At 21.6% G+C, this 13344-nt stretch overlaps 6 protein-coding genes and 2 non-coding genes across 8 annotated transcripts; 3 read left to right on the forward strand and 5 right to left on the reverse strand.

Moving 5' to 3' along the window:
- Positions 1-1315: 1315 nt before the first annotated feature.
- Positions 1316-2650, reverse strand: DDB_G0282507 (hypothetical protein; the record flags this gene model as incomplete). The annotated part of the gene is made up of 1 exon (XM_635000.1): positions 1316-2650. One exon carries the CDS (start codon positions 2648-2650, stop codon positions 1316-1318), a length of 1335 nt encoding a protein of 444 aa, XP_640092.1.
- Positions 2651-3087: 437 nt separating this feature from the next.
- On the forward strand, positions 3088-3161 carry tRNA-Val-AAC-14. The gene has a single exon. It is a non-coding gene; the product is annotated as a tRNA-Val (tRNA).
- Positions 3162-4479: 1318 nt separating this feature from the next.
- On the reverse strand, positions 4480-4983 carry DDB_G0282509 (hypothetical protein; the record flags this gene model as incomplete). Its single annotated transcript, XM_635001.1, has 1 exon — positions 4480-4983. One exon carries the CDS (start codon positions 4981-4983, stop codon positions 4480-4482), a length of 504 nt encoding a protein of 167 aa, XP_640093.1.
- A 224-nt stretch (positions 4984-5207) lies between these two features.
- On the forward strand, positions 5208-5281 carry tRNA-Val-AAC-15. The gene has a single exon. It is a non-coding gene; the product is annotated as a tRNA-Val (tRNA).
- A 396-nt stretch (positions 5282-5677) lies between these two features.
- DDB_G0282511 (hypothetical protein) lies at positions 5678-6837 on the forward strand (the record flags this gene model as incomplete). Its single annotated transcript, XM_635002.1, has 2 exons — positions 5678-6242; positions 6398-6837. The coding sequence occupies 2 exons, from the start codon at positions 5678-5680 to the stop codon at positions 6835-6837; spliced, it is 1005 nt and encodes a 334-aa protein (XP_640094.1).
- Positions 6838-7079: 242 nt separating this feature from the next.
- Positions 7080-8891, reverse strand: DDB_G0282513 (hypothetical protein; the record flags this gene model as incomplete). The annotated part of the gene is made up of 1 exon (XM_635003.1): positions 7080-8891. The coding sequence occupies one exon, from the start codon at positions 8889-8891 to the stop codon at positions 7080-7082; it is 1812 nt and encodes a 603-aa protein (XP_640095.1).
- Positions 8892-9041: 150 nt separating this feature from the next.
- Positions 9042-11336, reverse strand: DDB_G0282515 (hypothetical protein; the record flags this gene model as incomplete). Its single annotated transcript, XM_635004.1, has 1 exon — positions 9042-11336. The coding sequence occupies one exon, from the start codon at positions 11334-11336 to the stop codon at positions 9042-9044; it is 2295 nt and encodes a 764-aa protein (XP_640096.1).
- A 759-nt stretch (positions 11337-12095) lies between these two features.
- DDB_G0282517 (AhpC/TSA family protein) lies at positions 12096-13191 on the reverse strand (the record flags this gene model as incomplete). Its single annotated transcript, XM_635005.1, has 4 exons — positions 12096-12254; positions 12357-12391; positions 12529-12815; positions 12947-13191. The coding sequence occupies 4 exons, from the start codon at positions 13189-13191 to the stop codon at positions 12096-12098; spliced, it is 726 nt and encodes a 241-aa protein (XP_640097.1).
- Between the last annotated feature and the right edge of the window lie 153 nt (positions 13192-13344).

Here is a 13344-nt window from a genome sequence, read left to right on the forward strand (position 1 = left end):
TGAATTTATAAACAGGTAATAAAATATGGGATAAACAGGAAATTATATTAAGATCAAGTTCATTTATATAAATATTTTAAAATATGGAAATCATGACATTCCACTACGAATATGTGAGCTAACAATGTTATGAATTTGGTGAACGATAATCCTCTCCCATCACCGCTGAAAACTATATTGTCATTACTAATATTGTTCATTATTACTATTATTTATGTTTTATTTTACCTAATTATTTTTTTTTTTTTTATTTTTATTTTTTTTTTATTTTTTAAATTTATTATTACGCACGATATTTGTTTTGATCAACTGCTATGTCACCAAATGTAATAACCACTGTTAATCTATTAATTACAGAATTATGTTATTAAGGTCTAAACTTACTAAATGAATTACACACTACAAAGATTATGTTTTATAAATATGATGAATGATCGACCACTTTATTTAATGTTATTTTATGTGTATTTATACTCTTATGTTTTATGCTAGCTAATCATTACTCGTTGCAATAGAACCTTCTAGAAAGCATGTTGATTCATTAAAGATATTTATTGATTACTTGAAAACCTTACGAAACATCGTAACCCTAACTTAACTATGTACGAAACCATGTTTTTTTTTTTTTTTTTTTTTGAATGTACGAAACCATTTTTTTTTTTTTTGAATTGGATAACGCAATTATTATTTGCTTCTCCTTGAGATGCTAGATCTCATTTTATTTTTTTTTTTTTTTTACAGGGTCTTTTTGATTAAAACATCTTTTTTGTCCAAACTTTTTTCTAAATCTTTTTTTATTTTATCGTCTGGTTCGTGATTGATGTTTATGACGTATTTGAATTGTTTTTTTTTTAATTGAGTTTTATCCACAATTTCGCTTATTTTTTGTAGGCATTTGTGTTGCTTAATATTTGTGGTGTTGTTTGTGATTTTCATTTTATTTTCTTTCTATCTTTTTTATTTTTCTGATTAACTTGGGTTTTTTTTTTTTTTTTTTTTTTTTTTTTTTTTTTTTTTATTTATAGAAAGTACTGAGTGAATTATTGTATTTTTTGAGATGTTTAGGAAGTTCTATTGCGGGTGTTGATGATGATTTGTGACACCCCTTGTCCTGTTTTATCAATTGGTGCGTGGTGTGTTATTTTGTTTTTATATTGTTGATTTATTGAGTAAATTTTATTTGTTTTTATATTTGTTTCAGTTAGAAGTGCTGCGTCCAGCTTGTTGTTGTCTAAAACGGTGTTTATTATGCTGGCAGATTGGATGGTATTGGATCCTTGGACGTTCCAAACACCTATTCTTATTGTGTTTTTCTTTATAGTTTTATTTGGGGTAGATTTTTATCTACCTTTTGAAGTTTCTGGTTTATTTTGTCTTCTAACTGATCTTTACTTTGTTCATTGTGTTGTTGGTCTTGTGTGTTTGTGGGGTTTTTTGATTTATTGATTTGTTTTAGAATTTCCTTGTTGAAGTTGTCTATATCTTCATCCATTTTTGTTTTTATGCTTTTTTGTCCATATTCACCCAATTTTGGTTTGACTGGTGTTTTGTTGGTCTTGTTTGTTTTGTCTTGTTGTTTCTTTTTTGGTGTGTTTAACAATTTACTTGGTGAATCGATAATTTTCGATGGTGTACCATAGGTTGGGCTGAAACTCATGATATGTTTTATTGGAGAGGAGAAGAACCATTGATTTGAAGGGATTGAAAGTGGGAATTCTATTTTTCTTATTGCATCAGTGTTTGGGCTGGTGAAGTCGAAGATATCATTTGCCTCTCTAAGTTTTTCTTCCGTTGTTAGTCCCTTTGTTTCGCCGTGTTGTTTTATTGGTGTATTGTATGGAGATGGTGGTTCGATAGGTTTTTCTGATTTTGTTTTAATTTCTTGATTGTTTATCGATTGGGTATTGATCTCATTCTCTATTCTTGTTAGTTCATCTACGTTTTCTAGTGATGCTTCTATTACCTTTTGAGCTGTATCATCTAGGGCCATAAATGTTTTATCATTAGATGAGGATGTGATTGGTGGGATAATGATTGTTCTTTTTCCTTGTTTTGGTATTTGTTCTGATGTAGATTGTGGTTGTTGTTCATCTGATTGTTTTTTATTTTTGTTTTCTTCTTGATTTTCTGGTAATGAGGTTTGATCTCTCCATCCTTTGTTGGAGTGTCCAATTAATGTTAGATTGTCTAGTTCAATGATAGTGTCAAATTCTTCTACGACTCTTTTCACTGTTTTGATAATTAGAGTTTCGCCTTTAATTTCTGATTTAATTAGTTTACATCCTTCATTTTCTATTACCCATTCTATTTCATTGTGGTATTTATACCAATCAAAATCTCTGCATCTATTTTTTGGTCTTATAGTGGTTATAAATTGTCCTTTTAATTCTGCATCAAACATATTTACAAAATAGATTACTGTACTAATACTGTCTGTGAGAATTTTGAATGTATTATTACTTTTGATTAAAACATCTTTTTTGTCCAAACTTTTTTCTAAATCTTTTTTTATTTTATCGTCTGGTTCGTGATTGATGTTTATGACGTATTTGAATTGTTTTTTTTTTAATTGAGTTTTATCCACAATTTCGCTTATTTTTTGTAGGCATTTGTGTTGCTTAATATTTGTGGTGTTGTTTGTGATTTTCATTTTATTTTCTTTCTATCTTTTTTATTTTTCTTTAAAAAGTTAAAAATCTGGAAATTTTCTAATTAACTTGGTTCCCAGGTTTTTTTTTTTTTTTTTTTTTTTTTTTTTTTTTTTTAAAGTCTTTTTTATATGAAAAATGAAATAATCAAAAAAAGAGATTGTTGTTGTTGTTTGTTTTTTTCGATCTGATTATTTTTTGCTTTTTTTTTGAAAATTTTGCTACGCAAAATTCTCAAAACGAAACAAATAATAAATTACAATAAAGTAAAAAGATGGCTTTTTAAAATAGTTTATTTATTTATTTATTTGTTTTTTAAGTCTTTTTTATATGAAAAATGAAATAATCAAAAAAAGAGATTGTTGTTGTTGTTTGTTTTTTTCGATCTCGAATGTACGAAACCATGTACTATGATTCATCACAAAAAAAATATCAATATGTTCGGATGGTGTAGTCGGTTATCACGAATCCTTAACACGGATTAGGTCGTGGGTTCGATTCCCGCTCTGAATACTTCTTTTTAAAGAACCGATTATAGATCGCATGTTCGATTCCCTATTTTGATTATGGTGTTAAAAAATACAAAAAAAAAAAAAAAGAAAAGAAAAAAAAATTATGTAATAATAAAATTTGCTTTTATAAAATTTTTAATTAATTTAAAATAAACAAATTAAAATATATACATTTAATTTTTTTTTTTTTTTATTTTTAATTTTGAAAATTTCATTTCATTTTATTTTTCTACAAATAAAATTAAATTTTTATTTACAATTTATTTGTTACTGTAATCCTGAATAACAATAAATAGGGGAAAAAATAATTTTTTAATTTGAATAGTCACTATTTTATTTATTTTGAAAAAAAAACTTAAATTTTTGTAATTTTGATAGTCAATAAATTGAGTGAATTAGTATATTAATAAACAATATCGAATATTAAAACATCAAAAGAAAATAAATAAATAAATATCATTATCGTTAAAAAATAAAATTGTGTACAAATAAACGAGTATTTCAAATAATATTATTAAGAGATAAATTTTATATAAGTTTATTTTTAAAGTGTTCAAAGGGTCACATATTGTATTGATATACAAAATATTATAAATATTCCATATAAGTTGGAGTACGAGGATCTTTACAAATGTAATAAAGTTTGTTTTTAAAATTGAGAATAATAAATAATTCCAAATGGAATAATTTTATAAATTATGATTATATTTAATTAATACATGTTTAATTATTATCTTTATATATTAGATTATCTCTTAATATTGTGTATTACTCGAGTTGATTGAATAAACTTCTAAAATAAGTGTCTTTTTTTTGAATTGGATAACGCAATTATTAGTTGCTTCTCCTTGAGATGCTAGATCTCATTTTATTTTTAATTTTTTTTTTTATTTTTTTTTTTTACAGGGTCTCTAAAAGAGGGGTTAGTTTACTGTTTTTTTTTTTTTTTTTTTTTTTTTTTTTTTTTTTTTTCGAATTTTGAATTGTATTATAACTTTTGATTAAAACATCTTTTTTGTCCAAATTTTTTCTAAATCTTTATTTATTTTATCGTCTGGTTCGTGATTGATGTTTATGACGTATTTGAATTGTTTTTTTTTTAATTGAGTTTTATCCACAATTTCGCTTATTTTTTGTAGGCATTTGTGTTGCTTAATATTTGTGGTGTTGTTTGTGATTTTCATTTTATTTTCTTTCTATTTTTTATATTTTTCTTTAAAAAGTTAAAAATCTGGAAATTTTCTGATTAACTTGGGTTCCCAGGTTTTTTTTTTTTTTTTTTTTTTTTTTTTTTTTTTTTTTTTTTTTTTTTTTTTTTTTTATTTATGGAGAGTACTGAGTGAATTATTGTATTTTTTGAGATGTTTGGGAAGTGCTATTGCGTGAAGAGGTGAGTTCCATTGTCTGCTAAATTTTAATAGCTTTAGCGAGATTAATGAGTCTAATTTATTTTGTTCTTCTGGCCGTTGCTTTGATTTGATTCTTAATGTTTTGTTTATAACCGCTTGTGTCCTGTCCCATGGAGCTCTTTGTGTTTTAATTAGTTCACGTATGACTTGTTGTCTATGAATTACTATTTCTATTTCATCGTGGATGAGTTTGTTTCTTTTGTGCCAAATTTTTTCGAATATAATAGCTATTAAATTGGCTATTAGTGCAATTTGTAGATGGTTTAAAATCTTAACATTCCAGGTGTGAGTGGTGTGTCCACACTTGATTAAGGTGTAGTTGAAGATTTCTTGTGTGTTTTTGATGTGGGCTTTGCAGTTGAAGAATATATGTTCTGAAGTCTCATCTTCCCCACACTGTTTGGCATGTTGCATATTTTTGGTAGTGCTTTCAGTGTGTATCTCCATAATAGGTCTCTACCTTTCATGTTTATTATTTTTTTAATTTCTATAAATGGAAGGTGTTTGCTATTGATTTTGGTCATTATTTCTTTTTGGCCAGGAGTTGGTATGAATTTGTTGTGTTCTGGAGATTGGGTTGTCATCCTCGTATAAAATAAGTGTCTTTATTTATTTCTTTAAAAAAAAAATATCAATATGTTCGGATGGTGTAGTCGGTTATCACGAATCCTTAACACGGATTAGGTCGTGGGTTCGATTCCCGCTCTGAATACTTCTTTTTAAAGAACCTAATATAGATCGCATGTTCGATTCCCTATTTATTCTTATTAGGTCGTGGGTTCGATTCCCGCTCTGAATACTTATTTTTCAAATTTAAATTGTTAAATAGTGGGTTCGATTCCGATCATGTAAAAAAAACCTCTCTTCGCATCAAAAAACCAAATTATTTTTTTTAGAAATTTATCTTTTTTTTTAATTTTTTTTAATTAAAAAAAAAAATAACCCTAAAAAAACCAAGAATAAAATAGATTAGAAAACAAAAAAAAACTTTTTAAAAAAAAAAAATTGTGAGAATAAGAAATAATTTAGAAAATAAAAACAAATATTAATAAATATCACCAAGAGTCTATTTTTATTTTTTTATTTTTCATTAAAAAAACAATAAACGATGGAAATTAATAGTAACAAAATTGAAAAGTTATTTTTTGAAGTTTATAGAAATTTTTATTTAAAAGATATTATATTTAATCATTTAAGAATTTATAATGAAAATACAAATAGAATTTTTAAAAATTGTGAAAAATTAAGACAATACTCACAAAAACACTATATTATCAAAGATGACTCTGAATCTATAGATTTATATGATAACTTTTCAATATTATCTTTATTAGATATTGAATGTTTAACATTAAATAATAATTATTCTCACTCAATAGAATCATATGATTTACCAAAATCTTTAAAAAAAATTAAATTTGGAAATAATTGGAATCATGGAATTAATTTAAAAAATACAAATATTGAAACAATAATTTTTGCTAATAATTATAATAAAAAATTAAAAGCAGGTGATTTACCAGATTCTTTAAAGGAAATTGTTTTTGGTTATTATTATTCACAGTGTTTAGAAATTGGAAGTATTTCATCACAGGTTGAAAAAATTACATTTGGTAATAATCCTTTAGTGGTCGGTATTATTCCAAGTAGTTGTAAGATTTTAAAATTGGGTGGTAAATATAATCATAAATTTGAAGTTAGTAAAAATGTCATCCCTGAAGGAGTTGAATGGTAAATCTAAAGTATTTAATTGTTGATTCCAATATGTACAAAAATAAATTACTTCAATCTTTTTTAATGATTTAATTTAATTATCACTATAATAAAGAATTATTAATTGGATCAATACCACCAAATGTAACATATTTATCATTTGGTAATTCATTTACAAATAATAATTGTAAAATAAAAGCAGGTATTTTACCATCAAGTTTAACTCATTTAATATTTGGTGATTCAAATATTGAATTATTAAAAGGTTCTATACCAGATAGTGTCAAATATTTATATTTTGGTTCAAAATTTACAAATAATAATAAATCATTTAAAAATGTATTACCAAATAATCTTTTACATTTAGAATTTAAAAATATAAATTTTCAATTCCCAATTTATGAAAAACCTCCAAATTCTATTTTAAAAAATAATTATATACCACTGATACCAAAAAGAAAAACTACTTTTTCAGAGATACTAGGAAATTCAATTTTATTAATTTTTTATATCACTAGAGCTATATATGAATCTATTACTGGAATAACTGATTAAATTAAATAATTTTAGAAAAAATAAAATAAAAAATAAAAGAGATATTAAATATTAAAAAAATAAAATAAAAAAATAAAATAAAAAAAAAAATATTAAAAAATCTATTAATTCAATAATATAATATTTAATTTAATATAATTTATATATTTTTTTATATTTTATTTTTTTAAAATATATTAAAAATTAAATTAAAAAAAATAAAATAAAAAAATAAAAGAGATATTAAATATTAAATAAAATAATTATTTATTTTTTATTTTTAAAAATAAAATTAAATTTAAAGATATTAAATGATTTATAATAGTTTGATTTGAATTAAAACATATAATTTCTTTTAAAGTTGAAGGTATTGAATTTTCAGTTAAACCAATTGGAAAAATTGAAGATCCAATAAAAGTTAAAGATTCTAAATTTGGTGGTAATAAAGATAGATTAATTTTACAATCTTTATCACCATTAATTGTTAAATGTCTAATTGAATTTAATTTTAAAAAATCATTTTCAACATCAATATTATTATTATTATTATTATTATTATTAAAATTAAATGGTAATGAAAGTGAAGTTATACTATTAATATTATAAATTGAACTTAATTTAAAATCTTCATGTTTTCCAATAAAATTTAAATTTGATAAAGTTAAAGGTAATTTTGAAAAATAAAATTCATTATAAGTAGTGTTGTTGTTGTTGTTGTTGTTGTTGTTGTTGTTGTTGTTGTTGTTGTTGTTGTTGTTGTTGGTGGTGGTGGTGGTAGTCAAATTAATATTTTCATTTGGATTGTATTTTTTAATTGAATAACTAATGAATAAAGTTGTTATATTATCATTAAATTCTAATGGTTTTGAATAATCTCTATTTAAATTATGAATTGATAATTCATTTAAAATTGGAATATTTGGAATTGATTTAAAATTTGGATAAAATAATTGAGAGAATGTATAATTATTTGTATTATTATAAATGAATTTTAATTTATTTAAAGATTTTGGTAAAGTATTTAAAAATAAAAAATTATTTTCATTTTTATAATTTAAAATGAACCAATCAAAATCAATTTTTAAAGTATTAATTGAAGTATTTTTTATTAAATTTAATTTCGCAGCACCACTACAATTTTTAATTTTTAAAGTTTTAATTGAATTTGGTATAATTCCAATACCATTACCACTACCATTATCACTACCACTACCATCATCACCATCATCACCATCATTAATTAATTTTTGATTTAAATTTTTAATTGTTAAATTTGTTATTGAATTTGGTAAACAATCTTTTTCCAATATAAATTTATTTTTATTAGTACTTGAAATTTTAATTTTCTTTACACCATGGGGTATTAAAATATCTTTTAATTTTTGATTGAAATTTAAACCAAATTCAATACTATATAAACCATTTTTATCATTATCATTACTCTTTATTATACCACTTTTAATATTAATGAAATCTTTATCTGTTAATTTTATTCTTTTAATTGGATACTTTATATATTGATCAAATTCATTCTTTTCAAAATTAAATGTTGTTCGATTCGATTGATCCAATATAAAAACCAATGGATACATTCCAAATGAATCAAGTAAATCACCAATTATCGTATGTTTTTGAAATTTTGAACATGTTAATTTTTTAATATGATTTGGTAATTTTTTAATAAATTCTTCATAATCTCTATTAATATGAATTGATTCAATATTATTTGATAATAAAAATTCATTATTATTATTATTATTATTATTAATATTATTATTATTATTTTCATATAAATCAAAATTAAAACCATATGGAAAATGAATTTCTTTAATTGAATTTGGTAATTCATTTTTTAATAATATAAATTCTTCATATCTTATTGAATTACTAATTTCAACTGATCTTAAATAATCTTTAAATTTATATTGATTTACTTGTTTAACCTTTTCAAATACTCTTTTATGATAATGTATATTATATAATTTAACATGTAATAATATTTCTTTTTTAATTACATAATTTCTCCATAATTTAAAAAATAATTTATCATTATTATCATTATTATTATCGTTCATTATAAATTATAGAGTGTGTTTATATGATTATATTTTATGAAAAATCAGAAAAAGAAAAGAAAAAAAAAAAAAAAAAAAAAAATGCGAAAAAAAAAAAAAAAATGAGAAAAAAAAAAAAAATCTGATCAGATATTTTATATTTTATATATTTTATTTATTTTTTATTTTTAAAATATTTAAAAATTTATCAATATTTAAACTATTTAATAATATATGATTTGTATTATTAATTGATAAATTTGTTAAAGATTTTGGTAATAAATCGAAATTAATTATTGGATTTGAATCATTTAATATTAAAGTTGTTAAATTATTTGGTAAAATTGAGCAATCTCTAGTTAAATGTTGATTAAATCTTAAACCACATTCAAAAGTTGTAACTGATAATGGAATTGTATTTGGTTGAATTGGTTGATTAAAAAAGTAACCAAATTTCAATTGCTTTAATTTTGAACCAATTTCAAATGATTGTTCATTAATCTCTCTATTGAAATAAGTACCAAATTCTAATATTTCAATTGTTGATGGTATTGATGATGGTAATAAATCAAATGATATATTATCAATCTTTAAATATTTAATTGATTTTGGTATCTCTCCAATTTCAATTCTTCTCTTTAATGGTAATAAATGTAAATTTATTAAATTTTCATTATCACCACCACCACCAATAAAATTAGTATGAGCAATTATTAAAGTTTCTAATGACTTTGGCAATAAATTTAAATTTAATGCTTTTGTAAATAATATACCAAATTGTAATGTTTTTAATGATTTTGGATATAAATTATTATTATCATTACTAATCTCTATTGGTTGATTAAAAGTATTACTAAATTTTAAAAATGTTAAAGAATTTGGTAAAATATTGATATTAAATGGTTGATTAAATTGTTGACCCATATCTAAATATTCTAAAAATGGAGGTAATGAACCAATTTTTAAAGTATGATTAAAATTTGATGATAAAATTAATTTCTTTAAACCTAATGGTAAACAACGTTTACCAATTTTATGATTCCAAGTAAAACCCATACTTAAATGAGTTAAACTATCTGGTAAAATTCCTTTTCTAATCTTTTTATTATATTTATAACCTAATATTAATGTTTTTAAATTATTTGGTAACCAAGTTTTTGGTTTACTATTATTATTATTATTATTTTCAGATTCTTGTGATTCTTCAGATTCTTCAGTTATATCATCACTATCATTATCATCATCATCATCACTATCACTATCATCACCAACTTGATTACCCTTTTTATTATATTTAATTTCAAATGTATGATTAAAATGAAATGAAAATTCTAAAAAGGTTATTGAATTTGGTAATTGATTTAATTTAATTTTTTGATTGAATTCGTTATTAAAAATTAATGATTTTAAAGTAATTGGTAGTGATCCAATCATAATCTCACTATTAAAATGTGTGCCTAATGATAATGATTCCAACGATGATGATGGCAATTGATTAACTTTTAATTTATGATTATAATCATTACCAATGATTAAATGTTTAACTGATTTTGGTATTGCTCCTTCTTGTATCCTATGATTACCATTTGATCCCATTGATAATGTTTCAATTGTTTTTGGTAATGAATTAGTTTCAATAATTTGATTATACGTCGATTCATTGAATAATAAAGTTTTAAAATTTTTATTATTTTTTGGTAATAATAAATTGTCGTGGTTGTTGTTGTTCTTGTTGTTGTTGTTGTTGTTGTTGTTGTTGTTGTTGTTGTTGTTGTTGTTGTTGTTGTTGTTGTTGTTGTTGTTGTTGTTGTTGTTGATTTTCTTTTGAAAATGTTTACCAAATTTAATGGATTTTAAATTCTCTAATTTTGAAAATACTGATTGTCCATCACTATCATTTAATGGTGCTATTGTTGAATTGAATTTTGAACTAAATTCAATTGATTCTATGGTTGGTACATATTTTATTAGTAATGATAAATTATTAGCTGTTATCTCTCCATTACTATCATCTAAAAATTGTGGACATGATATTGCTTTATCTGTCTTTATTAATATTGATCTTAGGTAATCTTTATATCGATAATTCTTTAATTCATGTAATGTAAATTCCCTTTGATGGAAATGAATATTATATAATTTTAAATGATATTGAATTTGATTTCTAATAATTTCATTTTTAAAATAAATTTCTTTAAATTTTTCACTATTATCAATATTATTATTATTATTATCATTATTATCATTATTATTATCAATACTATTGGTAATTTCTTCTAATTCTAAATTTTCAGAATTTATTATTACTTTATCTTTGATTGTATTATTATTATTATTATTATTATTATTATTATTATTATTATTATTATTATTATTATTATTATTATTATTATCATATGAATCATCACTTTTTTTAATTTTATCTTTTTTATTGATTTTATTTTTTATGTTTTTGTATATGTTCATTTTTTTATTTTTTAATTTTTTTTTTTTAAAAAAATTTGTGTATATGATGTGTAATTATTGTATAATGAAAAATAAATATTTATTCTATAATTATTTAATTATTGTAATGACCATGCTTTGTAAAAAAAAACATTAAAAACACAAAAAAAAAAAAAAAAATTAAAAAATAAAAATAAAAAAATAAATATTAAAAATTCGTTGTGGGTTATATATATAGTTTAAATGAATGGCTTATATGAATTAAAAAAAAAATTAATAAAAAAAAATAAAAATAAAAATAAAAAATAAAACAAAAAAAATAATAAAAAAAAAAAAAAAAATTTATTTTGAAATCGGTTGGCGGAAATCTTGAAATGTGAACAATTTCATTGAAAATGAAATTTTACAGATTTGAACAGAAAAAAAATAAAAAGGCATTATTAAAAACTAATCAGCAAAAGTCAGAAATACAACAAAGATAAAAAAAAAAAAAAAAAAAAAAAAAAGAAAAAAGTAAAAATTAATTCAAATAAATTGATTATATATTAGTAAATAACAATTATTTTAATATTTAAAAATAATAATAAAAAATATTTTATTAGAAAGAATTAAGTTAAAAAAAAAAAAAAAAAAAGTATACAATGAGTATTACCAATAAGTATTTTTTTTTTGGTTATGGAAAGTAAAATTTTTTTTGAATTGGTTGGCTATGGAAAGTAAAATAACACTTTAAAAAAAAAAAAAGTTATTTTCTGAAAAATGACATTTGTTATTATTTATTTATTTATTTGGTTGTGGAGTAACACGTAAATAGCTCTTTATCTTTGGGAAACCCTTTGGGAATAATTTTTTGGCATCTTCATCAAAGACAGTTGGGACAATTATACAATCATCACCATCAACCCAATCAGCTGGTGTTGCAACTTTGTATTTGTCAGTCTAATAATATAAAAAAAAAAAAAAAAACGAAATAAAATTTAGTTAATAAAAATAAAATAATAAATATTAATCTTATTTTTTTTTAAAATATTATTTACTTACCAATTGGAATGAATCTAAAATTCTTATAATTTCATCTTTTTTTTTTTTTTTTTTTTTTTTTTTTCCTTTCCCTGGGAAAAATTAAAAATATAATAAAATAGAGTTAATATTAAATAAAACTTTTTTTTTAAAAAAAAAATAATATAATAAAAAAAAAAAATGATTAACATACTAAAATTACGACCAGTTGAAGCTGGAAGAGTTATTTGAGCTCTTAAACGTTTATCTGGTGAAATAAAGAAAACTGAACGAACTGTAAAAGTGTTATCGGCATTTGGATGAATCATACCATACAAATCAGCAACTTTTCTATCTTGATCAGCAATAATTGGATAGTTAATTTTAACTTTTTGAGTTTCTTCAATATCTTTCATCCATTCCAAGTGATCTTTTACTGAATCAACTGAAAGTGCAAGAATTTTACAATTTCTTTTTTCAAATTCTGGTTTTAATTTTGCTCTTTAATATTTAAAAAAGATTGTTTTTAAAAAGTTTGAAAAAAAAAATAAAAAAAATAAAATAAAAAGTTAATAATAGTTTTTAAATTAATTAATTTTTTTTTTTTTTTTTGAATTTTAAAAAAAACATACAATCTACCGAGTTCAGTGGTACAAATTGGTGTAAAATCTTTTGGATGGGAAACAAATAAACCCCAGCTATCACCTAATGTTTTATAAAGGTTAATTTGGCCAACACTTGAGTCTTGTGAAAAATCTGGAACTACATCACCAATTCTTAAAAAGTTACCAACTGGTGAAAAATTTGATTTACTTGGTGCTCCTGTACAGAATGATCTAATTAAAATTGATTTATTGACTTGTTGAATTCTTGACATTTTTTTATTTAGTTTTTCTTTATAAAAAGAATTATTGTGTGATTAAAATTAAAAAAAAAAAAAAAAAAAAAAAAAAAAAAGTGAAGTGATGGAGATATTTTTTTTTAAAAAAAAAAAAAAAAAAAAAAAATAATAATTAATTTAAAAAAGTTC

The sequence above is a fragment of the Dictyostelium discoideum genome, assembly GCF_000004695.1.
Source record: "Dictyostelium discoideum AX4 chromosome 3 chromosome, whole genome shotgun sequence".
In the NCBI taxonomy this organism is placed as follows: domain Eukaryota; phylum Evosea; class Eumycetozoa; order Dictyosteliales; family Dictyosteliaceae; genus Dictyostelium; species Dictyostelium discoideum.